Genomic DNA, 26,469 nt, shown 5'->3' with positions numbered 1-26,469 from the left:
CATTTCTTGACATGGCAACTTTAAAGATGGTGTGCTACTCAGGAAGTCGTGTCTCTCCAGGTGTTAAAAAGTTACAGGGTAGAGAATTCCCGGGCATGCCAGTGGTTAGGACTGGGTGCTTCCACTGCGGAGGGCACAGGTTCAATCCCTCATTGGGGAACTAAGATCCCACATGCTGTGAGATGCAGCCAAAAACGTAATATAAAATTTAAAAAAACATCCATGTGTCTTGCAATAAAAGCACGTGTGGTCATTTTAATAAATACAAGTTACATGGTAGAGTAAGTTGGTTATATGGCATGGGCGGGAAAGCCACCACCTCAGCAATTCTTGACTTGTATGGATTGACACATGTCACCCGCTGGAACGTGATGCAGAAGAAGGGACCATGAGCGCTTCCCGTGTGCTGTCCTCTTAATTCTGAGGCCAGTCCTGTCTGATCAGCAGCAGTAACCCCTTTGCTTATGTCTGGTGATGTGAGCCTTGGGGAGGATGAATAATTTGCCTTTGATCTCATGGCTGGTAGTGAAGCCGGGAATCAGAATCTGTCTTCTGATTTTAAAACTGAGGTGTATTACTCTGTCCCTCAGAACCAGGAATAGGTAAGACCTCCAAAAAATTAAGTGTTTTAAAGGCCTCTACTGAAATATTTGATAAATAGGTGCTAGGTCTGTGAGGATATAATGAGAATAAAGCCAGCTTACGATTTTTAAACTTTTGACCCCTGCCCTCATTGGAGAAGGCAATGGCACCCTACTCCAGTACTCTTGCCTGGGAAATTCCATGGACGGAGGAGCCTGGTAGGCTACAGTCCATGGGGCCACTAAGAGTTGGACACAACTAAGCGACTTCACTTTCACTTTTCACTTTCATGCATTGGAGAAGGAAATGGCAACCCACTCCAGTGTTCTTGCCTGGAGAATCCTGGGGACAGAGGAGCCTGGTAGGCTTCTGTCTATGGGGTCGCACAGAGTCAGACACGACTGACGCGACTTAGCAACCTGCCCTCATGCACAGCCATTCACACACGGAATCTCCTGCACCTCTGAGTCTAAAGCAGAATAGAAGGGGTAACGTAGAAAAATGTGAGGAAGACCTCATAAGTAACCACCTTCCCGGCAATAAGTAACCACCCGACAGCAGAGAAAGAGAAAAATTATAAGCCCATAGATCTCCAGAAGCTTTCTAGCCTAAAAGGCCAGTCAACTTAGAAATGTCACACTCTCATGCTGGACCCAGAACGCAGCACCTTACGGAACAAGTTATGAAAAACAGAAATATCCACTGAAATCTGGCAGCTGATGGAAGTAAGGAAACCAGCTGGGTGACGACTGCAGCTCCCTCTGAAGCGGGCAGCTGCTCAGATCCACAGCTTCAGTGGATTCTTAACACGCACAAGGAGCGCCCAGGGTTGCCAGATCTTCTGAATTTTCAGAAGCAGCCAGGAATCTGGATTTTTCTTTGACATCAGATTGTTTTAAATGCTGGCATCAAATTCAATAGAAAGTGGGGGAGGGGAAGGAGAAAGAGAAGCACCTCGTGAAAATTGCCTGTCTGAAGACTAGATGTTGGGACTTGGTGGTCCAGTGGTTGACTCTGCACTTCCAGTACAGATTCGATCCCTGGCCATCCCACATGCTATGCGGCCGGAAGAAAAAAAAAAAAAAGATGGTGCCACTGTTGAAACTTCCAAGTCGAGGAGGATGGCTGCTCTTGACAGTAATGCTGGGTCACTGGGGAGCAGCGGGGGTCACATTAATAAAGCCCTTATCTCTCTGGGTAATCAGTGGTTCTTAGCCTTATCTGGGTCTTGGTCCGCTTTGCATGCTATGTGTGCATGCTGAGCCGCTGCAGTCATATCTGACTCTGCGACCCCATGGACTGTAGCCCTCCAGACAATACTAGAGTGGGTTGCCATTTCCTTCTCCAGGGGCTCTTCCTGACCCAAGGATGGAACCCATGTCTCCTGCACTGGCAGGAGGGTTCTTTTCCCCTAGTGCTACCTGAGAAGCCCCAAGAGAGTAAATAAAAATGTAGATTTCCTTCAGGAAAACGCTTGTGTAGACAAACACAAACTTGGCCCATGATTTCAGAGTGTGCCCTGACCCCTTGAAGAACGTACACAGACGTCAGCTGAAGAGCCAGCTTCAACTGCCAGAAACCGCAGCTCTTCAGAGTGACTCAGAGCAGAGGTCTTCAATTCTGTGGTATCCAGGCAGTTGTTTTTAGCTTGTCTCTGTTTGCAGTTTTGCAGGCTTTCCCAACTCAGGCATTTTCCCCATTTGTTTTGAGCAAGGTAATCAACACTGGTCTTGTCGTGCAGTGATTAAGCACAAACCTAAGTGTCTCCATGTGGCCAGGGCACTGGGAGTGGGGCTGGAATGCTTCTTGCCCTGTCCTAACCACATGCCCCAGACTCCTCTGAGACCGCGACAGGAAGAGCAGCAGGCTGTGGGTGCGTCTAACACACACTTCCCCGTGAAGGAACTCAGCCAGCAAAGCTGCTCTCAGTTGTAGCCCCTTGCTGTGTCTGCCGAGTTTGTAGAGAATCGTCATAAACATCCTCAAAAGAGGCCTTTGCAGTGCAGGACAGTGTGTTTATCCAAGTCAAAAGGCCACAGCTTGGAACTTTAGTATCTGAGCTACATTTTTATCACCTAGGAGGCACTTTCCTCCTTTTGCTTTCCTGTTGCTTTCTTTAATGGAAAAAAACCCAAATACCTATACAAAAATAGCAGAAAAGATCAGTTGAATTCAGTTAAGTTGTGCACCCTTTCTCTGTTAACTTCCGGTTTTTCAATTTAGAGTAAAATGAAATGAACAGAATTCCTAAGAAGTAATCAAAGTCCGTGCAGTTTCTAGTTTGTTGAAGACAATTAAAAAACAGAGTTAGTGGCCACTTCAGCTTTTCCAAACATGACTTTTAAAATACACTTTTGTTACCTTATTTTCTCTCATGAGAAATAACTTTCAGATCTGATAAACTAAGAATTATTGGTACATTCTCGTTTTAAAAGGTTGTGAGAGATTTATTTCCATATATGTTGCCATTTCAAATGACTTTGAGATCCATACACTTGGCCTCACCCTAACCGCACAACCACAGTTTCATATCTGCACACGCTCACTAGGCAGTTCTTGGAAATTTTGTCATCACCTCAAACTCAACTTTTCCAAAATTCGACTTACCTTCTTTTCAAGCTGGGCCGCATTAGTTTACAGGGACTCATTTTTAAAAAAAAAATTTATTTATTCAGTTGTGCCAGAGCTTTAGTTGCAGCATGCAGGCTCTTAGTTGGAGCATGTGGGATCTAGTTCCCTGACCAGGAATCGAACCGGGGCCCTCTGCATCAGGAGTGCAGAATGTTAACCACAGGACCACGAGGAAAGTCCCTGCTGTGACCCATTTCTATCAGCAGACCCGTCTACTTCCCCAGTTCTAGAACCTAGACAACCTCTTTGATCATTCTTCTCTCTAGTCACCAAAGCTCAGAAACAACTCTTGTAATATCTCTTGCATAGATTGATCGCTTTCTTTGCACTTTCATGGTTGTCACCATAGTCGCAGAAGTAACAGCACCTCCCTTCTACCTTGTCCCAGCCCAGCCCACCTTCCTGATGAGATTTATCATCCTCAAGCACTGGAACGAGTGGCCTCTCCCTTCTCCAGCGGATCTTCCCGACCCAGGAATCTAACCAGGGTCTCCTGCATTGCAGGTGGATTCTCTACCAGCTGAACTACCAGGGAAGCCCACTCCTCAAGCACAGCTTTACTGATTTCATTTGCCTCCAGAACCTTTATGTGCCCTCATCTGCCCACCTGTCATGAACCAGGCATGGAACACAGGACTCTGTATCAGACCTGTATCTCCAGGTGTGTCGCTCACTGCTCCCCAGGAAGCACCAAGAACAGCACCCAGATCAGGCCCATCTCTTCTCACCCCTGTGCAGCCCTCACCAGAAGCCTCTGTATCCTGCCTCCGACAGTGAATGTCGATGTGCTCGTGAATGCACTTCAAGTGCCCACCAGTGCCCAGCTCCTTGGTGATGCTCAGTAGCTCAAAATGGTCCAATGATTATTTCCTGGTATAACTCTGTCCCCATGGTAGTTGTTTAATTAGTATTGGACAAATAAAGGAATCGCTTTATCAAAATCATGATTCCTTTCTCTGAAAACCTGTATATATGAGCTCTCTCAAGTAATTTGAAGAGACTTCCCAGAGGAAAGCAGAAAATGTTTAAATGTTTCTTAAAAATACAGATAAGACTTCCTTGTCCAGTGGTTAAGAATCTGCCTGCCAATGCAGGGGACACCAGTTCGATCTTGGTTTGGGAAGATTCCACATGCCACCGGGCAGCTTGAGCCTATGAATCTCAACTACTGAAACTCACAATACCTGCCAAGCTTGAGCCTGAGCTTGGCAACAAGAGAAGCTACCACAGGGAGAAGCCTGCACACCACACGAGGAAGTCCTCTCTTGCCACAGCTAGGGGAAGCCCAAACACAGCAATGCAGACCCAGTGCAGCCAAAAATAAGTAAAATTCAGTTAATTTTTTAAAAAATACAAATAATCAGCAAATGTGGTTTATTTTTATGATTTTCTCTGTATTTTTGCAGTTATAACCTCATTTTCATTAAGAACAGCTTAGTAAATACAGAAAACCAAAACCAAAAAAATCATCCTCGTCCCACCCAACAAAGCAACTACTATTGTTGTTCTGTCACCAAGTCATGTCTAATTCTTCTCGACCCCATGGACTGTAGCATGCCAGGCTTCCCTGTCCCTCACCATCTCGTGGAGTTTGCCCAAGTTCATGTCCATTAAATCAGTGATGCCATCCAACCATCTCATCCTCTGTCACTCCCCTCTCTGCTTGCCCTCAGTCTTTCCATCAGGGTCTTTTCCAGTGAGTCGGCTGTTTGCATCAGGTGGCCAAAGTATTGGAGCTTCAGCTTCAGCATCGGTTCTTCCAAAAGGTATTCACAGTTGATTTCTTTTAGGATTGACTGGTTTGATCTCCTTGCTGTCCAAGGGACTCTCAAGAGTCTTCTCCAACACTGCAGTTCAAAAGCATCAACTCTTCAGCTCTCTGCCTTTATGGTCCAGCTCTCACATCCATATATGACTACTGGAAAGACCATAGCCTACTAACATTGGGTTGGTGCAAACGTAATTGTGGTTTAATTAAAGTTGTGAATTTTAAATCATTATAACTAGGCTCAAATGCATCATTATTAATCAAAATAGGAACCATTACAATCAACACCAATTTTGCCAACGAGCAATAACTGTGTTTATTCCTGTAGCATAAAAATCTGTGCTTCAGGATTTGACGAACTCTTTGAAAGCATTTTTTGCCTCCTCCTGGTTTGTGGAAACGTTTTCCCTGCAAAAAGTTGTTGAGATGCTTGAAGAAGCCGTAATCGGTTGGCAAGAGCTCAGGTGAATATGGTCAATGAGACAGAAGTTCGTAGCACAATCTGTTCAACTTTTGAAGCCTTGGTTGCTGGGCGTTGTCATGGAGAAGAACTGGGCCCTTTGTGTTGCCCAATGCTGACTGTAGGCATTGCAGCTTTCAGTGCATCTCATTGATTTGCTGAGCATACTTCTCGGATGGAATTGTTTCTTAGGGATTCAGAAAGCTGTAGCAGATCAGACGGGCAGCAGACCACGAAACAGTGGCCATGGTTTGTATTCTTGTGTTTATAGATTTTCTTGTTTAAAATAGTGTTATCATGCTTAATTTAAAATTTGTACCATGTAAAAAGTGATACAATTCCCTGAAAATCAGAGAAATTGTTAGCATTTAAGGTCTACTTACAGTATGCCAGGCACTTTCATTGCATTCTCTTACCTAACTCTCAAAACCTCCCAATGAGTTAAACACTATTGTTGATTATTGTTGTTGTTTAGTTGCTAAGTCGTGTCTGACTCTGTGACCCCATGGATTTTAGCTCACCAGGCTCCTCTGTCCATGGAATTTCCCAGGCAAGAATCCTGGATTGAGTTGCCATTTCCTTCTCTAGGGGATTTTCCTGTCCCAAGGATCGAACCTACATCTCCTGCATTGCAGACAATCCTTTACCACTGAGCCACCAGGGAAGCCCCTATTACCACCCCTATTAATAGATGAGAGACCTGAGACTCAAATCCAGAGGGCAGAGCGGGGGTAAGAACGCAGGCAGCCCAGCCCTGGGACCTGTGTTCTCAACCACTCTGCCTGCAAAGAGTCCTTCTCTGCGAGACCAGTGTGGGTGATCGACAGCAACTTACTTTCTTTCCTGTAATAATAGATTGAGAAACATCCCCACCAGTGTCTGTGCATGCTAATTCCAGTAGCAATATGAATAATAATTTCTTTCACCCCTGTGTACACCATCTGCCACCCTAGTTCACCATCTCTAACCCTCACAAGGGCTTCCTAGGTGGCACTAGTGGTAAAGAACCCACCTGCCAATGCAGGAGACGTAAGAGACATGGATTCAATCCCTGAAGTTGAAAAGATCCCCTGGAGAAGGAAATGGCAACCCACTCCAGTATTCTTGCCTGGAGAATCCCATGGACAGAGGAGCCTGGTGGGCTCCAGTCCATGGGGTTGCAAAGTGTGGGATAAGACGGAAGCAGCTTAGCACAGCACAACCCTCATAAGACACTGTGAAGTTGAGGAAGTAGGGCTGGGAGAGCCCAGGTACCTTAGTCCCAGAGATGGAGAGTTGAACTTCTAACTCCATGCCCTCATCATACTGCTTCTCAATAAAAATCCCTTAAGACCCAGATAAGAATGAGAAGAGAATGGTCCTTTGCCATTAGCTTATTAGTGACATTAGCATGTTTCTGTGACACCAAACTAGCGGGATCCAGTAGGCAGGATGTGCATGTTTGGGTTGATTTGGGGAGAGAGGAGAGATGTTTAGCCTCAGGCGAGTAAGCCTGGCATAGGGCATCTCAGAGAACCAGGCCTCTCTTCCAGGTACCCTCCCTATGGGAGCCTCTGAAGTCAGATGTTAAATAATTACCTCAGGGGAAGGCAGATTCGTTTGGATAAAATCTGTTGTTTATATGAAGTGCATCTGTTATTGCCAACTCCAGACATTTTAGTGGGCCAAGAATCTGGTTTATTTAAAGTTTGTACATTGAAAGGATGTCACAGATTTCATTGAGAAAACTGAGGCCAGAGAAATTAAATTTTCCAAGGACATTAGCAGGGAAGGATCTAGAATTCTCCAGCCTCCCCCCACCCAAGCCCACTGAACTTTCCTTTGCACTCTTTTGCTTTACCTAATTTTCAAAAGTGTGACAGTAAGTCGAAAAATTTAGTGATGTTTATGTGGTTTACGAAATGTAAATTTTTAGAAACCAAATTTGTCACATTTAAAAATCAGAGCTTTAATAGAATATCTGTCATCTCAAACACCTGCTAAATTATTTGACCTATTTCTCTTGTTTGTCTCTCTTTTTCCCCTAGATTTAATGTCATCTTGCATAGGTCTGCTGAGTCTGTAATTTTCTATGTCTATGGATTCCAGAATTTGCTAAGAGATGGAGGAGTCTCCACAGAATGATCTGGATGCAGCAAGCCTTGAGAAAAATGAGCCGCTCGAGAGCGCCAGCCCTCAGATTTCCATTAATGAATTCTCCTGCCACTGCTGTTACGACATCCTGGTTAACCCCACCACCTTGAACTGTGGGCACAGCTTCTGCCGGCACTGCCTAGCTCTGTGGTGGGCCTCTTCGAAGAAAACAGAGTGTCCAGAATGCAGAGAAAAATGGGAAGGTTTCCCCAAAGTCAATATTCTCCTCAGGTAATGCTCAAGTCCATACGGGTAGTTCACTGGGCTTGTACAGCGTGGTTTCTCTTACTGGGAGCAGCCACGTCTGGAAAGGCCAGAGACGTGGAGCCCGCTGCCTCGGGGTCACTCTTGGTCCGCTGTGAGTCAGGGGGCTCAAGGGCCTGCCAGTCCTGACTCCCTTCCTCACAGGTGACCGTGATATGTTTACTATTTATTATAAATGAGGGAAAGAAAGAAACTGGTTACCAGACCATTTTCTGTAACCCTTGGTACATAATACTTCTGACTGATGTGTGTTCACTGAGAACACCCTAGAATAGAGGAAGTGGTCTAACTGTATGATTCTGAATAACTAGTATGATGCTGATTTTCACAGTCTCTGACTAAACTCTGTTGCACTTACCACATTCATAAAGTTTCTCATGCGTGGCATCACACGGCAGATAAGACCTTCAGATGGTGGGTTTTTTCCTTTTTCTATTCATGATGTTCATCCTGTTCCTGGGAGGTCTATGAGGCTAATCCTTTCTGACAAACAGAGTACCAGGAAGGTTAAAACATTAATCCAGCATTCTCTTTTTCACAGAAGCGTATTTACAAACACTTTGCTCTGACCTGTCAGTCTTGGTTTATCTGCAGGTTAATCTTAAATTGAAGAAGGGTTCTCTTTGGTGGGTGGCGGGGGAGTTCTCAAATTGTGTATAATTCAACATAAAGAGCCCTATAGCATGGCCTGATGGTTGGTCTAACTTTTACAACTGAACTTCACCTTTTTTCTTTTTTTATGAGTTAATTTTTAATAATCAGATTGTTGCTGATAAAGACCCCTTCGACTCCGCCTCCCCCCATCTTACAGTTCTTCCTTTTTCTGAGAGTAGTCTCAGTTATGATACTTTTATACATTTATGTGCCAACAGGAAATGCAAATATTTTCTGATGTCAGTTGTGTAAGGTCTGTGTTTCCGCAGTTTCCTATTTCATTCAAACAATATGTTTAATTAAATTTATTTATCTTGATACCCAGTGATATCCAGTAAACTTATTTTTAAAACAATGTGTTGTTCCTCTGTAGAAATATGCTATGTTTTGTTTAGCTGCTTCCCTAACAGTGGACATGTAGATGTTTTTGATTTGTTGTTGTTGGCAATAGGGCCATAACCAACCTTCTTGTCCATTCTTTCTGAATCCTGGTATATGTATTTTTAAAAATATCTATTTACTTTTGGCTGCATCGGGTCTTCGTTGGGACATGTGGGCTCACTAGCTGTGGTACATGGGCTTAATGGCCCCATAGCTTACGCGATCTTAGTTCCTCGTCTCAAACTTACATCCCCCGCATTGGAAGGTAGATTCTTAACCACTGGACGAGCAGGGAAATCCTTGGTATATTATTAAATGTTGACATCAGTGTTATTTTGTTCTCTAAAACATTTTAAGTGTATTTAGTTAACTGTCTTTTTTTTCTCTCTCTCTCTTCTTCATAGGGACGCCGTTGAAAAATTATTTCCTGATGCCATTAGAATGCGATTTGAAGACATTCAGCAGAATAACGACATAGTCCAGAGTCTTGCAGCCTTTCAGAAGTTAGGGAATGATCACACGCCTTCAGCTCCCCACACCGGCCGAGGGAACCAGCACAGGGGAGGGGGTTTCTACTCCGGAGTGCTCACAGCTTTAACTGGGGTGGCAGTAAGTGGATGTCCCATGGTTTTCACTGAAGTCAGTTCTGTTGAAATACTCCTAAGTGATCGCACATGGTAATTCACTGTGTAAGTTGGAACCTGGGATGTTGCCTATACAAGTATCTACAGAGTCTGGTATTCAGAACCCAGTAACTGTTAATTTTGTCCTATTTCATCTTCACAGCCTATGCAATAGACACTGTCATTATTCCTGCTCTAGAGAGGAGGAAACTGGTGCAGAAAGGTGTTAGGGCTGGAACCGAGGCCATGTCTTGAGCACAGCACTTTACTAACTTCAAACCTTAGAGACTCTTTTTCTTTTGAAGTTCTATCCATGCTATGAAAATCTTATTGTTAACAAATTTTCCAATAGCAAAGGCACATGAGTCAGTCACATTGGCCAAATTGATGGGGTCGAGGGTGCAGTGCTCCCAGGTGCCTTGTAGTGAGTCCCATTTCTGTCTCTGTTCCCCGACAACAACCCGAAAATCAGCAGAGGTGAGCCCACCGAGGGTCGTGCTCCTCAGCTCCCTGTGGCAGTGGTGTGGCCTGGTTTCCATGTTGACAGACTTGGCATCGTTTCCTCCCAGCGCAGCATCTTCCCTCCCCGGCCCCACGCTCGCGTATTCGGAAGCTGGCATCTCTGGTCTTTCTGTGCGATAAGGTCCTTGTCGCTTTTCCCCAGGTGGTCCTTCTGGTGTACCACTGGAGCAGCAGAGAATCCGAGCGGCACCTCCTGGTCCACAAGGCCGTGGCCAGATGGACAGCGGAGGAAGTTGTGCTCTGGCTGGAGCAGCTAGGCCCTTGGGCCTCCCTCTACAGAGACAGGTTTTTATCTGAAAGAGTAAACGGAAGGTGAGGAGCAAAATCTGCCGCTGCATCACTGACATTTCTGAAACTGTTTTTGAGATACTGTCCACATACCCTGAAACTCACCCATTTGAAGTGTATAATCCATGGTTTTTAATATATTTGCAGATATGTGCTGCCATGGCCACAGTCTGGCTTTAGAACATTCTCATCACCCCCCAAAAGAAAGCTCCTGCCAAAGGCAGTCAGTCCTCATTTTCCCCCCTCTCAGCCCCCGGCAAGCACCATTCTACTTTCTGTCTCCTGGATTTGCCTGTTCAGAGTATTTCCGTTCTTCCTTCATTCATTCTTCGGTTGATGGACATTTGGATTGATTCCATTTGGGGGCTGTTAGGAACACTGCTGCTGTGATCGCTTGTATAAAGGTTTTTGTGTGGACTTGTATTTTCAATACTCAATACTCTTGGAGCGGAATTGCTGGGTCATAAGGTAACTCTGTGTTTACCTTTTAGCGAACCATTAAACATTTCTAAAGCAGCCATCCCGTTTTATGTCATTGGTTGACATCTTAATTGTTTGTTGCTTCCCGAATATAAGGGTAACGTGTTTATTTATTTCAAAATAATAATGTGGGACTATAGGACATTAGAAATGAAATACCTTCATCATCCTGCTCTTGAGGAAAAAACCACTTGCTGGACAGCTGTCCAGATTTTTTTCGATGTTTATACAGTTCTACACATAGAACTGTGGATTATTTATTTAAATGGAAAATATGATTGTTCTAAGCAGACCTGTGTTTATATGTATATATATACATATGTATATGTGTGTGTTTATATGTGTATGTATATGCTAGAGTCTATTAATCAACCTCTACGAACACACATTTGTGGTGGTCCTTTTTTTTCTGCTCCAGATAGTACCAAACTGCATTGGTGCAAATGGAGGAAGCCATTAGTTTGCAGAACTCACTCATTGTCGAGCGATGGGGCAGGCTGCTTCTGCCTATCAGCAAAGCTCCCTGCCCCTTCCTAAGCCCTGTCCATTTTTACTGGGTCCCTCCCTTCCTTGGAGGGATCACATAGGGATGTACTTAGACCACCGGGCCACTGTTCTCTAACCCATTTGAATCAGACATGTGGTCCTCACTGCTAGGCTGTCTACCTGGTGTCCCCAGGTAACCTACCTGGTACCCCACCTCGCACCCTGCTCTGTTTTTCCCCTTGAACTGAACTTTCAACACTTGACTCTCTATTGAGGAAGCAAAATGCCCCCACTCTGCTTTTTGTAAAAAGTAGCACCACCTCCAGTGGCAGCCCACTCCAGTACCCTTGCCTGGAGAATCCCATGGGTGGAGGGGCCTGGTGGGCTGCAGTCCACTCCAGTACCCTTGCCTGGAGAATCCCATGGGTGGAGGGGCCTGGTGGGCTGCAGCCCACTCCAGTACCCTTGCCTGGAGAATCCCATGGGTGGAGGGGCCTGGTGGGCTGCAGTCCATGGGGTTGCAGAGAGTCAGACACGACTGAGCGACTTCACCTGCACTTTTCACTTTCATGCTTTGGAGAAGGAAATGGCAACCCACTCCAGTATTCTTGCCTGGAGAATCCCGGGGATGGGGGAGCCTGGTGGGCTGCCGTCTATGGGGCCTCACAGAGTCGGACACGACTGAAGTGACTTAGCAGCAGCAGCAGCAGCACCTCCCACCTCACCTTGCTCCCTCCTGGAATTCTCTGCCTTATTAATACAATGTACTTTGCATAACTGTCTTCCTTCCAGAGGAGAGCTTCCTAAACTGGCTTTGCTGAGTGAAGGAGAATAAACCTTTATGGGGTACTTTAATGAGGAATCACTGGCGGTGATTTCACATTTTCTGATGAAAGGGAACAGATAATGTATCTGTTGTCATCTTTAATCACTACCCCCAAACAGCTACTCTAATTATCATGATATTTCATTGGATTTCTTTCTAGGTTTTTTTTTCCCTATACACACACACAAACACACACATACACATATACTTTGAAAAATAGTAAGGTCAGAGTGCATAGCTGAAAGATCAAGAGTAGGAGCAAAATGGTCCTCCTGAGTGTGCCTTGGGCGAGTCATTTTTTTGTCTAAGCCAGTTTTCTCACCCACAAAATGGACATGATACCACCTACCTTGCAGAATTGGTAGATGGGTCAGTGACAGTATAGCAAAGCGTTTTCAGAGAGTCCCTGGCAAATTTTAAGCTTTCACTTGTTTGCTGTTAGTCATATTACTTCATGTGTTAGGTGCCTTACCTCAAGCCCAAAGTGTGTATTTGTGTTGATAAGGTGGATTCTGACTGAAAAGTTTGCTTCCACCCTTATCCCCCCAGGTTGCTTTTAACTCTGACAGAGGAAGAATTTTCTAAGGCACCGTATACCATAGAAAGCAGCAGCCACCGAAGAGCCATCCTCATGGAGCTGGAGCGCGTGAAAGCCCTGGGCGTGAAGCCCCCCCAGAACCTCTGGGAATATAAGGTGGACACTCTATTTCTTCAATGGAAAAAAAAAAAGTATTGAGAATGAGATAGCAGTTATCTGTCTGCCCACTGCTCGCAGACATGGCAGACACAGCTGAAGCCCCTGTCAGGCTGTGAACCCTTCCTGGGCCTGCTCTCCTACTTGTGTTACGGGTGTGTCTCCACAGCAGTAGGAACAACATTCTAGATTTTGAACCTTAACCTAAGAGGCATGAAGTAAGCTGATGCTTGTGCAAGTAGCTTTTCTCTCTGGCCCCTGTTCACCAGCGTGACCATCTGTCCACTCTCCCGTTGATGGCCACTCTTTCTTCTCAGTGCTGTACACTGAGGAATGGGATTACCGGGTCGCAAATAATGCACGCCATCAACTTTACTCGATTCTGATAAATTGTTCTTCGCTGGGTACCTCGTTCTCTTTTACAGGGAGAGTGTAGGGAGTACCGTACTATAGGAGGAACACTCTATTTTTTATTAGTCATAGAATATCTGAAATACACAGACCTGTACCCTAAACAAGACATCATGGAGAAAATTAAATACAAATAACCAGTTAAGTCGATTGGGGTTGGGGGTAATGCTCACTGATAATTCTAGTACAAACTGAGACAACCCCCTGTGTTGTTCTCAACTCTGACATTGTCAAGGATGAGAACATTTCATCATAACACGAGCAAAGAGGCGCTCGTATTTGCGGATCCTAAATTGGCTCTGTCTCTTTGGAGAGCAGTTTGTCACTAACTATTCAAATTTAAGCGGTACTTACTCTTTGATCTTCATTTCACTTCTTTGCGTTGAGCGCACAGGCAGCATAGTGGTCTGACCTGGGAGCCTGCCTCCTGGGCTCCTCGCCATTGGTTCTTGAGGGGTGAAATGAGGCATGTGTTGCAGTGACTTGTGGCTCCTGCAGGACACACTGGGGATGTCAGCACGACCCTGGGCCTCCTGGTCCCTTTTCCTTCTCAGCCAGTGACCTCAGAGAATCAGTGAGAGCTGTACATTCGAGTCACAGAAACCATTAAACAAGATTTGACGCCAGTATCACTGGCAGTCGCACATGGAAAGCAACCTCAACGCCCATTGTTAGGAGCAAGTTGAGTAAATACAGCTCAGCCCCGCTTGTAGCCATTACAAAGGAGGAGGTGACCTGGGGTGCGCCAACCAGAAAGGACGCCCAAGTGGTATTGTTAACTGAAAACAAAAAGCACGTTAGAAAACCTTCATGTTTGTGTGGATCATAGAGAATCTTTGGAAGGATACACAGACTGCTAACAATGTTCTCATCTCGGGATTGTGACATGGGTGAAAGGCTGAATTGTATTTGTCATTCAATTCAATTCTGTGCCATTTGAAAAAGAAGATTGTGTTTATTATATGCATGTATTACTTTATTTTTTTTTTTCAAACTTTAAACTTTATATTTTGTATCGGGGAATAGCCCATGAACAATGTTGCAGTAGTCTCAGGCGAACAGCAGAGGGACTCAGCCCTTCACAACACATGTATCCATCCTCCCCCAAACCCCCCTGCGCTCTGGGCTGGCACACAGCACTGAGCAGAGTTCCATGTGCCATAAGTAGGTCCTTGTTGGTTACCCATTTTGAATATAGCAGTGTGTGCCTGTATTACTTTAAAACTGAAAAACACTAGTTTCAAATTTTTTGAAGAATGGGGATAGGGGTCCTAAGATAGAAGATTTATTGTTTTACTATTTTTTTGTGGTTTTTTTTTTTTACTGTTTTACTGTTGTTCCTTTGTCAATTTTTTTCAAATCCCTACTTCTCTTTTGTCATAAATTATTAGTTTCGTTAATGCAGTCAAACTCTGGATTTTTTGTAGCCAATATTAGTCCTGTGGTGGATTTTAATATATGACAGAACCTTTCTGGGTCCTATGACCCTCTATTTAGAGTCTGTCAAAGTAAACTTAATATTCACTGGAGTGAATGGGATTGGGATTCTGGTCCTGGTATAAAAGGCAAGCAGAATCTTGTTCCTTCAGATCTCCTCAAGGGTGGTCGTTTGATGTTGTGCATATAGGCTTCCCAGTGGTGCTAGAAGAACCTGCCTGCCAAAGCCTGAGATGTAGGAGACACAGGTTCCATCCCTGGGTTGGGGAGATCCCCTGGAGGAGGGCATGGCAACCCACTCCAGTAGTCTTGCCTGGAGAATCCCATGGACAGAGGAGCCTGGCAGGCTACAGTCCATGGGGTCTCAAAGAGTCAGACACGACTGACGTGACTTAGCCCACACTATGGGCTGTGTGACAGGACTCCCTTGACCCTGGAGTCCAAGTGCAGCTGCTCCTGAGTGCCACTGTTCTGGGCGGACTTGAGAGAGACGGCTCGCTCCCCTCTGTAGCCCTGCCATCATGATCCCCTCGCTGGGAGGTTGGTTCATCCTCCTCATCTGATAGAGAGGAGCCCAGAGTTGGGATATTTTGGCCCAGCTGACCCCAGACCTACAAACATTAACGCGGTCATCGTCCCTTCTCTCGTCCTTACCACAATGTGGCTGCACACCATCAGGCTCCGTTTCTGGGACCTGTGTTCTTTTAGAGAACGCACACTCAAAAGAGTGGTTTTGCCCCCAAGGCCGTTGGTTCTGGAGGGGTGAAGAGCGTTACGTATTGCAATGACTTGTGGCTCCAGAGACCATAGTACATAAACAAATACACAGTATTTCTGTGGTATTAACATTTTCTGGGGCAGGGGCAGGTTTATGAGAAAGTCTTTAAAAGAATCCTTAAGAGGTAATAATGTAAAAAAGATTGGGAAAAGCTGCTTTAAAGTGAAGAACTACTTCCATATTTCTGTGTCTCACCTAAATTACGATATAAAGATATATTTTTCAGAAATTAAACTTTTTTTTGAACTTTTACTATGGAAAATTTTGAATACACACAAAGACAAGATAATAGTACAAAACTACCATCCGCCCATAAGACAGTAACTCGTGGCTATGTTTACTTCACAGTAATACCTATTCCTACTACTCCTGATTATCTTGAAAATCTGAGATAGTTCTATTTCAGAAGTAAATATTTCACTGAATCTCTAAAAAGTAAAGACTTTTTAAAAAAACAAAACTAAAATATCACAGTGTACACCCCAGAATGAATAATCCTCTGATGTTATCAAACAATCTATCAGTATACAATATCCCATATATTTTTTTTTTCCCAGTTGACATGTTCCAGCCAGGGTCCAAATAGAGTCCACATTTGGTTGTTATATCTTTTTTTTTTAATTGAGGAAAAGTGATTTACAATATTATATTAGTTTCAGGTGTACAACATAGTGATTCAGTATTTTTGTAGATTATACCCCACTTAAAGTTATTAAAATATCAGCTATATTGCCTGTGCTATACAATATGTTCTTGGGCTGACTTACTTTATATGTAGTACTTTGTACCTCTTAATCTCCTACCCCTATCTTGCCCCTCCCCACTTCCTTGTCCCCTTTGGTAGCCACTTGTTGTTTCTCGAAACCTATGAGTTGGTTTCTGTTTTCTTATAGTCATTTCTTTGTTTTATTTTTTAGATTCCACATGTAAGTCAAAATATATGTATTTGTTTCCTGCATCTGACTTAATTTTCACTAAGCATAATACCCCCAGGTCCATCCAAGTTGTTGAAAATGGCAAAATTTCATTCTTACGGAAGAGCAGTATTCCATTCCATATATATTATATCATTATCATCATCTTTACCTATTCTTCTGTTGATGGATACTTGGGCTGTTTCCATAGGTTAGCAACCATAAATAATGCTGTTATGAGCATTGGTTGTCTGTTTCTTTCTGAATTAATGTTTTTTTTTCTTCAGATATATTCCAAGGAGTGCAATTGCTGGATCATATGGAAGGACTATTTTTAGATTTTTGAGGAACCTCCATACTGTTTTCCACAGTGGTTGCAGCAATATAAATTCCCACCAACAATGTACAAGGCTTCCCTTGTCGCCACACCCTCTCCAGCATTTGTTATCTTTTTGATGTTGGTTTTTCTGACAGGTTGATGTGATATCTCATTGTGATTTTGATTTCCATTTTTCTGATAATTAGCGATGATGATGTGCCTTTTCACATGCATGTCGGCGATCTCTATGTCTCCTTTGGAAAAATGTCTATTCGGGTCTTCTGGATTCTTTTCTTTTTTAATTGGAGGATAATTGCTTTACAATATTGGGTTAGTGTCCGCCATACATCAACATGAAGCAGCCATAGGTATACAAATGTCACCTCCCTCTTGAACCTCCCTCCCATCTCCCGCCCCATCCCTCCCCTGTAGGTTGTCACAGAGCCCCCGGGTTGAGCTCCCTGCATCACACAACCAATTCCCACTGGCTGTCTTATTTAACACATGGTAATGTGTATGTGTCAATGTTACTCTTCCAATTTGTCCCTCTCTCTCCTTCCCCCGCTGTGTCCACAAGTCTCTTCTCTGTGTCTGCATCCCCGTTGCTGCCCTGCAAACAGGCTCATCAGTACCATCTTTCTAGATTCAATATATATGCGTTAATGTATGATACTTGTTTTTCTCTTTCTGACTTCACTCTATGTAATAGGCTCTGGGTGCCTGTACTTGTTTGAATCACTGTCGCATCATGGCTGCGTAATGTTGTACTAAGTACCACAGCCTTGATCCATTCATCCTGCAGCAGGCGTTTAGGTCGCTGCCGCGTCCTGGCTATTGTCAGCAGTGCTGTAGTGAACATTGGGGTATGTGTGTCTCTTTCAATCATGGTTTCCTCAGGGTATATGCCCAGTGGTGGGATTGCTATAGTAGTTTTATTCCTAGTTTTGTCTCCATACTATCTTACACAGTGGCTGTATCAATTTATATTCCCACCAAAGTGCAAGAGGGTCTCCTTTTCCCCACACCCTCTACCATTTATTGTTTGTAGATTTTTTTGCTGATGGCCATTCTGACGTGTGAGGTGATAGTTTTAATTTGCTTTTCTCTGATAATGAGCAATGTTGAGCATCTTTTCATGTGTGTATTAGCCAGCTGTATGTCTTCTTTGGAGAAATGTCTATTTAGGTCTTCTTCTGACTTTTTGATTGGGTTGTTTGGTTTTCTGGTATTGAACTGCATATTGGGTTGTGTGTTGGTTGTCATGTCAAAGATGCAAGAGACATGGGTTCGATCCCTGGGTGGAAAGATCCCCTGGAGAAGGAAATGACCAACCCACTCCAGTATTCTTGCCTGGAAAATTCCATGGACACATGAGCCTGGCGGGTTACAGTCCATGGGGTTGCAAAGAGTCAGACATGCCTGAGCACACGTGCATGCACGCACACACACACACATCTCTTACATCTCTTTCGGTCTGTAGATTCTGCCTCCCTCTTTTCATTACCCTGCACTTAGTTGTTGTAGAAACCAGATCATTTTCTCCTGTGGTTTCTGACATCTTGAACTTTGGCACTTGTCTCTCTGTGGTGTCACCTCTTCTTCCATCAGGAGGCTCATAACGTCCCACGATCATTGATTGTTTAAATCTCTGCCTTCATTAAGGGTTGCCAAATGGTGATATCATAACTCTCGTTTCTTTTTCACTTACACATCTTTAAATGGGAGGTTTCTTCTCAACAACCATTTTGATTATTCTGACTACGTTTATAGGGCTCCCCAGGTGGCTCAGTGGTAAGGAATCCATCTGCAATGCAGAAGATACAGGTTCGATCCCTGGGTTGGAAAGATTCCCCTGGAGAAGAAAATAGCAACCCACTCCAGTATTCTTGTCTGGGAAATCCCAGGGACAGACGAGCTTGGCAGGCTACGGTCCATGGAATTGCAAAAAAGTAGGACAAGACTGAGCGACTGAGCATGTGCGTGCGTGCGCACACACACACACACACACACACACAAATATGTATTGACATCTCTTGTGAGCCAGGTGATCTTTTAGAAGAGGATCTCAGCTTTGAACGAGTCAGGCCCTGCTTTCAACAGTGCTGACTTTTTTCACCTAATGTTTTAACGTGAGCATTATCCAAAGCTCCTCCTTTGCATTCCTCAATGGCTGTATGAATTCTGGGCTAAATATCTACTGTAACTTCAGGACAAAAGTCACAGATTTCACTTTTTCTCTGTTATATACAGTGCAACACAAGATACTTTGTGCATGAAACCTGTAGTTCAGATTATTTTTATTAAGTGGTGCCCACTAATTGGGGTTTCCCATGTGGCTCAGTGGTAAAGAATCCACCTGCCAATGCAGAAGACACAGGTTCAATCCCTAGATCAGAAAGGTACCATGGAGGAGGAAATGGCAACCCACTCTAGTATTCTTGCTGGGATAATCTCATGAACAGAGAAGCCTGATGGACTACTGTCCATGGGGTTGCAAAGAATTAGACAGGACTGAGCATGCCCACCCACTCACTCATCTACTTTCCTGAAAGGTTGTGTTCTTTTAACTGTGCCTAGGACCTTGCTTCTCATCCCCCCTCCTCTCCCCAGCCGTGGAGAGAGGCTAGATCTTTATATAATGTAGCCCATCAGATGAATTGCTTGGCCTGCTCTTCTCATTCATTCATTCATTCATTGTTAGCACAAACCACATGGCAGAGGGTGTGAGACTGCAGAAGGAGCATGAGTTGGCAGAATGCAGCCGTGGTTGTAATGAATATTTGTGCTCTGCAGGCCGTGAACCCCGGGAGGTCCCTGTTCCTGCTGTACGCCCTCAAGAGCTCCCCGCGCCTCGGTCTGCTGTACCTCTACCTGTTTGACTACACCGACACCTTCCTGCCCTTCATTCACACCATCTGTCCTCTGCAAGAAGACGGCTCTGGGGATGACATCATATCCAAGCTCCTGGTGGGTCTGCAGAGGGCCTTGAGGGGCATCACGCCACCACTGCCCATCGTGGAATGGATTTGGATACGTGGCTGTAGCCTAGCAGGGAAGAGCAAATAGCACAAGTCTTCATTGGAATCTTGCAAGGAGAGCCCTTACCAAGAAAACAGAGCAGGAACTTCCCCACTCCTAGAAGGCTGTTTGTTTCCTGCATTGCATAGCAAGAGGGGTTACTCTTTAGACTTGAAATATTTAGAGGGGGGAAAAAAAAAAGTATTGCTTCTGTTATAAAATAAGGTAGCCTAGTTCCAGATTGCCCGAGGGTTAGATTTATGGGCCCTTGAGCTTGGTAATGGATCTCTTAACGGGATCTTCTAAATCGGTTTAGTATATGTCCTGTGGGCCTCAGAATAGGAAGCCACCATCCTGCTCACGGATGGCAGTCATCCTGTTAGCTGACCACCAGGCCTTTGGCAGGGCTGGTTACCCACCCCGGCTCTCTTGTATTCCTTCAGAATAGTTGATTGCACTGACTCAGAGTGATTCTCTGTGTCACTGGAGGGTATTGCCCTTTACATTGGTACTTTTGGGGGCAGTCCTTCTGATCTGTTTATATCAAAAGTCACATGGTTATAGGAATCATTGTGTATGATATTGCAGAATTGGATCAAGTGCCTGCCTGACGGACTTTAGCCTTGATGTCGCTTTAAGCCTGCTCATTGGCCCCTTTGCACAGTGTTTCTCCAATTACCCAATTTTCAGCTGTTCTCTGCCCTTGCTGGACTGGGAGCACAGAGAACCCCTGACCGTGGTATTGTAATAAGCCCTGTCTATATCCCTGTCTGCTCATCAGGCTGGCTTTTTTCTTGGGATGCTCAGTGTCTGCTCCATTGTACACAGTCTTGCTCAGCTTTCATTGGCCTCTGGATGCCTGAAAGAAAGTGAAAGTGTTGGTTGCTCGGTTGTGTCTGACTGTTTGCGACCCCATGGACTGTAGCCCGCCAGGCTCCTCTGTCCAAGGGATTCTCCAGGCAAGAATACTGGAGTGGGTTGGCATTCCCTTCTGCAAGCAATCTTCCTGACCCAAGAATCAAACCCAGGTCTTCGACATTCCAGGCAGATTCTTTACCAGTCTGAGCTACCAAGAAAGTCCCAAATGCTTATGAGTTGTTTAAAAACTCTTGTTATAAATTACCTGCTAAGTTTGTCATTAAAGTTTTTCATTTTCCCAAAATTACTTTTTAAAGGTACACGTTTAATTTTCCCATGACCTGTGATCATTCCACCACAGGTGAGAGGTTGAATTTGGGAAATTGTTTGAGCTGCTCTTGCAGTGCTGAAGACATTTTAAAACTGGTTAATATTTATCCATTTCAACCTTCTGATTAATATCTCATGCTTAGGTTTTTTTTTTTTTTTTTTTTTTCTTCTGAGCTTCCACAATCATATAACAATGTAAGAGGTTCAGTCTCTTTGGTAACATTTATTTAGTGTAAGATGAGTTATTACAAGGTTAGTTGATGGATGGAGATCTCATTTGAGATTGTTGGATGTGTATGTCTGTGTGTGTGTGTTAATAAATGTAAAACTCGCTGGGCTGATCACAGTATCTTGTGTAAAAGTCAGTCCTCATAATTTTTTGTGTTTGTTTTTATGTACTTTTATTTACTTGTGTTCTACTCCTAAAGGATCTTAGAGAGCCCACATGGAAGCAGTGGCGAGAATTCCTCATCAAGTACTCCTTCCTTCCGTACCAGCTGATTGCTGAGTTTGCTTGGGACTGGCTGGAGGTCCATTACTGGACATCACGGTTTCTCATCGTCAATGCCATGCTACTCTCGGTTCTGGAATTATTCTCCTTCTGGAGGATCTGGTCAAGAAGTGAACTGAAGTAAGTATGTTTTTATGTTGGAGATGGTTGGAGCAACAGAGAGTGGGGAAGAAATAACAAGTGGAGAAGTCCTCTGGCGTGTTTTTCAGACTCTAGTAAGACACCCAGCGATCTGGTTTAGAAACACTGCTTAAGCAGCGAACAGGAAAACGACTTTGTTTCAGGATGGGGAGGCTCTCATGGTGCTCATTGTTAAAGGGCGCCTCCGGGTGCCTTTTCCCCATGTAATACACCAGATAATTCCTGGAGGGTGAGGTGTACATGAAGGAGTTTAATAACTGAGGAATAAACAAGCGAGAAGAAGAGGGTGCTTTATGGAAAGTAGTGTGGTAGAACATAAAGAGATCTGAGGAGAAATTCTGTAGGCCTGAGTTCTTACCCTGCTCTGCCACCAACTGGGACAGTAATCATTTCTCTGGATTAATGTGTAAGATGAAAAAGTTGGACTAGACAATCGCTGAGTCAGGACTCTTGGTTGCAAGTGGCAGAAACCAACCTAGGTTGGCTTTCGTACCAGGGGCCATGCCCAGTGATGGCTTCCTGCGTGGCTGGACCCAGAGACCCGAACACTGTCCTTAGGGCCAACTGTCTTTCTCCCTCTCACAGCTGTCCTCTGTTCACCTCAACAGCTCCTGTGTTCAGGGGCCCTTGATCCCTCCAGGTAGAGACCGACAGCTTAGGAACCCTAGAGGAAAGAGACACTTCTCTCCCTATAGCACTTGTGAAAGCCTAGCCTCAGGCTCACATGCCTTTGCTCGGATGCACCCAGCCTGGGTCACAGGCCCCCTGAACCTGTCACAAGTGCAGGGCTTTGTGGGCTCCCCTTGTCCAGACACAAGCATGCACTCACCCCCCATCCAGGGGCTGGCTTCAGCCCTACATGGGCCACATGGAAGAGAATAGGGGACGGAGGCACCCCAAAGGGAAACTCAGAAGATGCTTCCAGGAGACAGGACGGCTGCTGGGCAGGCAGACACAACGTATCAGCACGCCTGCACCCTTTTAGCCTGAAACAGCCTGTGACACGAAGGCTTCTTAGCCTTACCCATCAGGTGAATAGTGAGAACCTGACAGGAATCTCCATTATTTATTCAATTCAGTGACTCCGCTTATTCATGCCCAGTTGATTGAAACTCTCCTGTGCCCCTGCTTCTCTGCTGGACAGCACAGATGTGTTGGTCAAGAGAATAGTTTATACCCTGAAGGCCTACAGCCTAGCAGAGAAAATATTATGTTAATATTAAATTAAAGAGGCTTCCCTGGTGGCCCAGTGGTAAAGAATCTGTCCGCCAATGCAGGAGACACTAGTTCAATCCCTGATCCGGGAAGATCCCACATGCCCAGCAGCAACTAAGCCCATGGGCCACAACTATTGAGCCTGTGATCTAGACCCCAGGAACCACAACTACTGAAGCCCGTGCGCCCTAAAGCCCATGCTCTGCAACACCAGAAGCCACTGCAGTGAGAAGCCTGTGCACTGCAACCAGAGAGGAGCCCGTGCTCGCCACAGCTAGAGAAAAGCCCACGCAGCAACGAAGACCCAACACCGCCACAAATAAATAAACAAGTTAGAATATGTCTGTATTATATTAAACACATACAAGTGTGACTCAGCGCAGAAGCGGGTGGAGTTGGGGCAGTGCTGGGAAGGCCTCACCTGGGGGGACCTGGTGACATTTCCCTGAGGAGGCCCCCTCCAGGCTCCGTCCCAGGAGTTGAAGGTGACAGGGTCAGGAAAGGTGTGTCTCAGGCACAGGGGACAGGAAACAGGGTCTCCTGCAGCTCCAGCGGCCAGACTCTGCGGCGGGGAAAGGCCCAGGCAGGGTCTGAGCGCCTCGGTCTCACCTCTCCCATGCCTCTCTTCCTTTTGCAGGACCGTGCCTCAGAGGATGTGGAGCCATTTCTGGAAAGTGTCGACACAGGGGCTTTTTGTGGCCATGTTCTGGCCCCTCATCCCTCAGTTTGTTTGCAACTGTCTGTTTTACTGGGCCCTGTACTTTAACCCAATTATTAACATTGATCTCGTGGTCAAGGAAGTCCGACGGCTGGAAACCCAGGTCTTATGACTGACACTGCCGAGGTTCGGAGAGACCCTTGCACTCTCCCTGCCCACCGAGCTCTGGGGAGAAGGGGAAGCGGACTTCCTATTTCCGCCCCTAGTAAACAAGGTGCTGCTTTGTCCGTCAGAGGCCACAGCCAGGTCCCCTGCCTCGGCCCGTAGCAGCAGGGACTGGTGCCCCAGGGCTTGGCCAACACGGCGGCCGCACCTCCCACCCGCCGCCTTCCTCGCCGGGACTTGGGAGGCTCAGCCCGTGACGGCTGGCAGGGACTCCGGGTCTTCGGAGGACACACGGTGGGTCACAATCCCCGCTTGCTCTAACCTCAGTGATTGACAAGAGGCTCCCAGGGCGGGTCGGAGCCCAGGGCCAGGCCTGTCCTCAGTCAAGGGTAGGAAAACAGGAGAAGATGTTGTCATAGGCAGAGGCAGTTGCACATAAAAAATAAGGAGGAAAAACCACAATCTAGTTGACGATTCTGTCTTGTGTAAGAGTTGCTAGAAGGTTCAGAGTTAAACCTCTGAAAGCAGTCAGTTTGAGGTTAGAATGATGGTGGTTAGACTCGCCACCACTGTTTTCTACTTGGAATCATTGAAAGTTGGGATCTTTTTGCTGGAGTTGTTGAGTGGGACGTCAGGCAGTTTAATCATCAGGCTGAGCTGCTTCCATGCTATGTAAAATTGTTGTTTGGGGGGTTTGCTTTGTTTTTAAGAATGTAATCTATAAAATGCAAGCCAGTCCGTTTGTTTAAGGAAATACCTTGTACATCGACCTCGCACTGTATAATCTTTATTGTCCTGTCTGATGTATAAAACAAGGTGTAATTACACCAAGTGCTGTAATTGTAAATATGAGATGAACTGTGGCCTTTGATTTCCTGCCAGTGTGACAGTAGCAGGTGTGAAAGGCTATCAGTCTGAAGATCGGCCCCATATTTATACAGAAATCAGCTTGCATCCAAAGTGTTTTTTTGCGAGTCTATGAACCATTCATTAACCCTTTGTATCTTTGAAGATTTCTCTCAAACTACATCTGAAAGTTTGAAGAAGTGACTTGAAATAAAAATAAAGTTTATATATATACAGATAAAACTTCTACATAGAGAAAAATTGACTGTTTAGGAAACATGAAGAAAATCGATGTTGCCCAGTACAACCTACTGGTCACACTTACCACACCCGTCCCCGCCCCGCCCCACCCCACAGCCGGGGAGCCACTGAGGAGATCTTAAGTGAAAGGGGAGAGAGTGTTTTCCTTAGCCCCGTGTTTCCTCATCAGGCCCTGTTCCTGCCTGACTTGATACGCCAGAGACACTGCCAGCCCAGTGGATCCAGGGACATTGCAGTGTCTACATCTCCCTGGCCTGGTGCCTCACAAGGTTACTCTTCTCTTTTTTAGCTTTTAAAATATTGATCTGTTGGGCTGCCTCAGGTCTTAGTTGCAGTTTGTGGATGCTCTAGTTGTGTGGTGTGTGGGTTCAGTAGTTGCGGTGTGCAGGGTTAGTTGCTCCGTGGCATATGGGATCTTAGTTCCCCAATCAGGGATCAGACCCACGTTGCCTGCATTACAAGGTGGGCTCTTAACCACTGGACCACCAGGGAAGTCCCTCTTATTTTTAGATGCAGAAATGGAGGCTGGGTAGCACTACTGGAGCTGGGGTCCAGGCCAGACTCCCTGTCCAGTGCTTCTCACCTGTGCCCCTTGGCCTCCCCACACTGTCCTTACCTGCTCCCCAAATCGTGCTTCAGAGATGAGTAATACATGTGCTCCAGGGAGGAGTACAAGGCAGACAGCCAAGCGCAAACAGGAGAGGCGGGGTGCTCCCTGTTTATCACCTGCGGGAGGAACGGGCATAGCAGAGCGAGGGCCACCCTCTCAGAGCAGGCTCAGGTGTCTCCAAATGAGGTGTCTATTTAAAATACTGCACAGACCCTTTAATGCAAGAGTTCCATTTCTGCAAATCTCAAGGGATAATAAAAAGGTGGGAGAGGGTAAAGATTCACAAGCATCCTCGCTACATTAGTTATTGATAAGAATAGGAAATGCTGCCCATGTCAGAAAGCTAGCAGTCTATAAAATAGTATCTAATAACACTTGGAAATGAAGTTTTCACAGCTTTTTTTAAAGACACAGAGAAATGGGAAAAAGCTTATAAAAGTCATACAGTACGGAGTCTCAGTTACGTTTTTTTTTTTTAATTGAGTGAGGTTTTTAAATATTTGTTGATTTGGCCATACCATGAAATGGATCTTAATTCCCTGATCAGGCATTGAAGCTACACCCCCTGCAGTGAAAGCACAGAGCCCTAACCACTGGACCACCAGGGAACTGCCTCAATTACATTTTTAGAACATTGCCGACAAGACTGATAGGCAGCACACCAAAATGCTAAATGTGGTTATATTGGACTGTGAGAATTGGAGTGGGTTTTTTTCTTTCTATATTTCTCTTATTTTCTTTTGTTTTTTTAGCAATGCTTAGGTACTATTATACTTTTGTAATCAGGAAATAAATTTTAACTGTTAAAAGTGGAGTGGGATATGGAAAGAAGACTTGAGCTAAAAACTACTAGACTTGAACTTCACAAGTTTGGGCAGCGTGTGGCTGGATTTTTATTACCCAGAATCTAGACACATGGTATGTATTTGCTCTCTTTTAACTACCTGCCATCAAGAGCAGGTTAGAAGATAAGGAAGGCCTAGCCCTTTTTCACAAAGGCTGAATGTCAAAAATGGTATCAGACCCAATACAGTCAGAAGCACAGTTGTGGTTTTATTCAACAGGCATGGGACTTTTGACAGTAATCAAACTGGAAACCAAACTGGCTCTAGCCCAAGTTCCGGGACAGGAGAGAAAGCAAACACCAGGGTTGCTGCTTTGACACTTGGCCTCAGCTCCCTTCTGCAAAGAACTGAATGAGGCTG

General features: G+C 45.1%; 1 protein-coding gene across 4 annotated transcripts in view; it reads left to right on the top strand.

The window, feature by feature from the left end:
- Positions 1-24,636, top strand: part of BFAR (bifunctional apoptosis regulator) — a 32,078-nt gene extending 7,442 nt beyond the window's left edge. Inside the window, exons 1-8 of one of the 4 annotated variants that reach the window (XM_025275469.3) lie at positions 4,958-4,979; positions 7,469-7,805; positions 9,278-9,482; positions 10,161-10,330; positions 12,648-12,792; positions 19,445-19,618; positions 21,286-21,488; positions 23,362-24,636. In XM_025275469.3, the coding sequence (XP_025131254.1) occupies positions 7,543-7,805; positions 9,278-9,482; positions 10,161-10,330; positions 12,648-12,792; positions 19,445-19,618; positions 21,286-21,488; positions 23,362-23,554 (1,353 nt within the window). In that variant the 5' untranslated portion in view covers positions 4,958-4,979; positions 7,469-7,542 and the 3' untranslated portion in view covers positions 23,555-24,636. Of the gene's footprint in view, positions 1-4,957; positions 4,980-5,627; positions 5,691-7,468; positions 7,806-9,277; positions 9,483-10,160; positions 10,331-12,647; positions 12,793-19,444; positions 19,619-21,285; positions 21,489-23,361 lie in introns of those variants that run through there. The other 3 variants (XM_025275468.3, XM_006049764.4, XM_025275467.3) reach the window with 3 other exon arrangements.
- The last annotated feature ends 1,833 nt before the right edge of the window (positions 24,637-26,469 follow it).

This window comes from Bubalus bubalis, chromosome 24, assembly GCF_019923935.1.
Source record: "Bubalus bubalis isolate 160015118507 breed Murrah chromosome 24, NDDB_SH_1, whole genome shotgun sequence".
NCBI classification, from domain to species: Eukaryota; Metazoa; Chordata; class Mammalia; order Artiodactyla; family Bovidae; genus Bubalus; species Bubalus bubalis.
The sequence above is the reverse complement of the archived record's forward strand: the minus strand, read 5'-3'. Positions and strand labels throughout refer to the sequence as shown.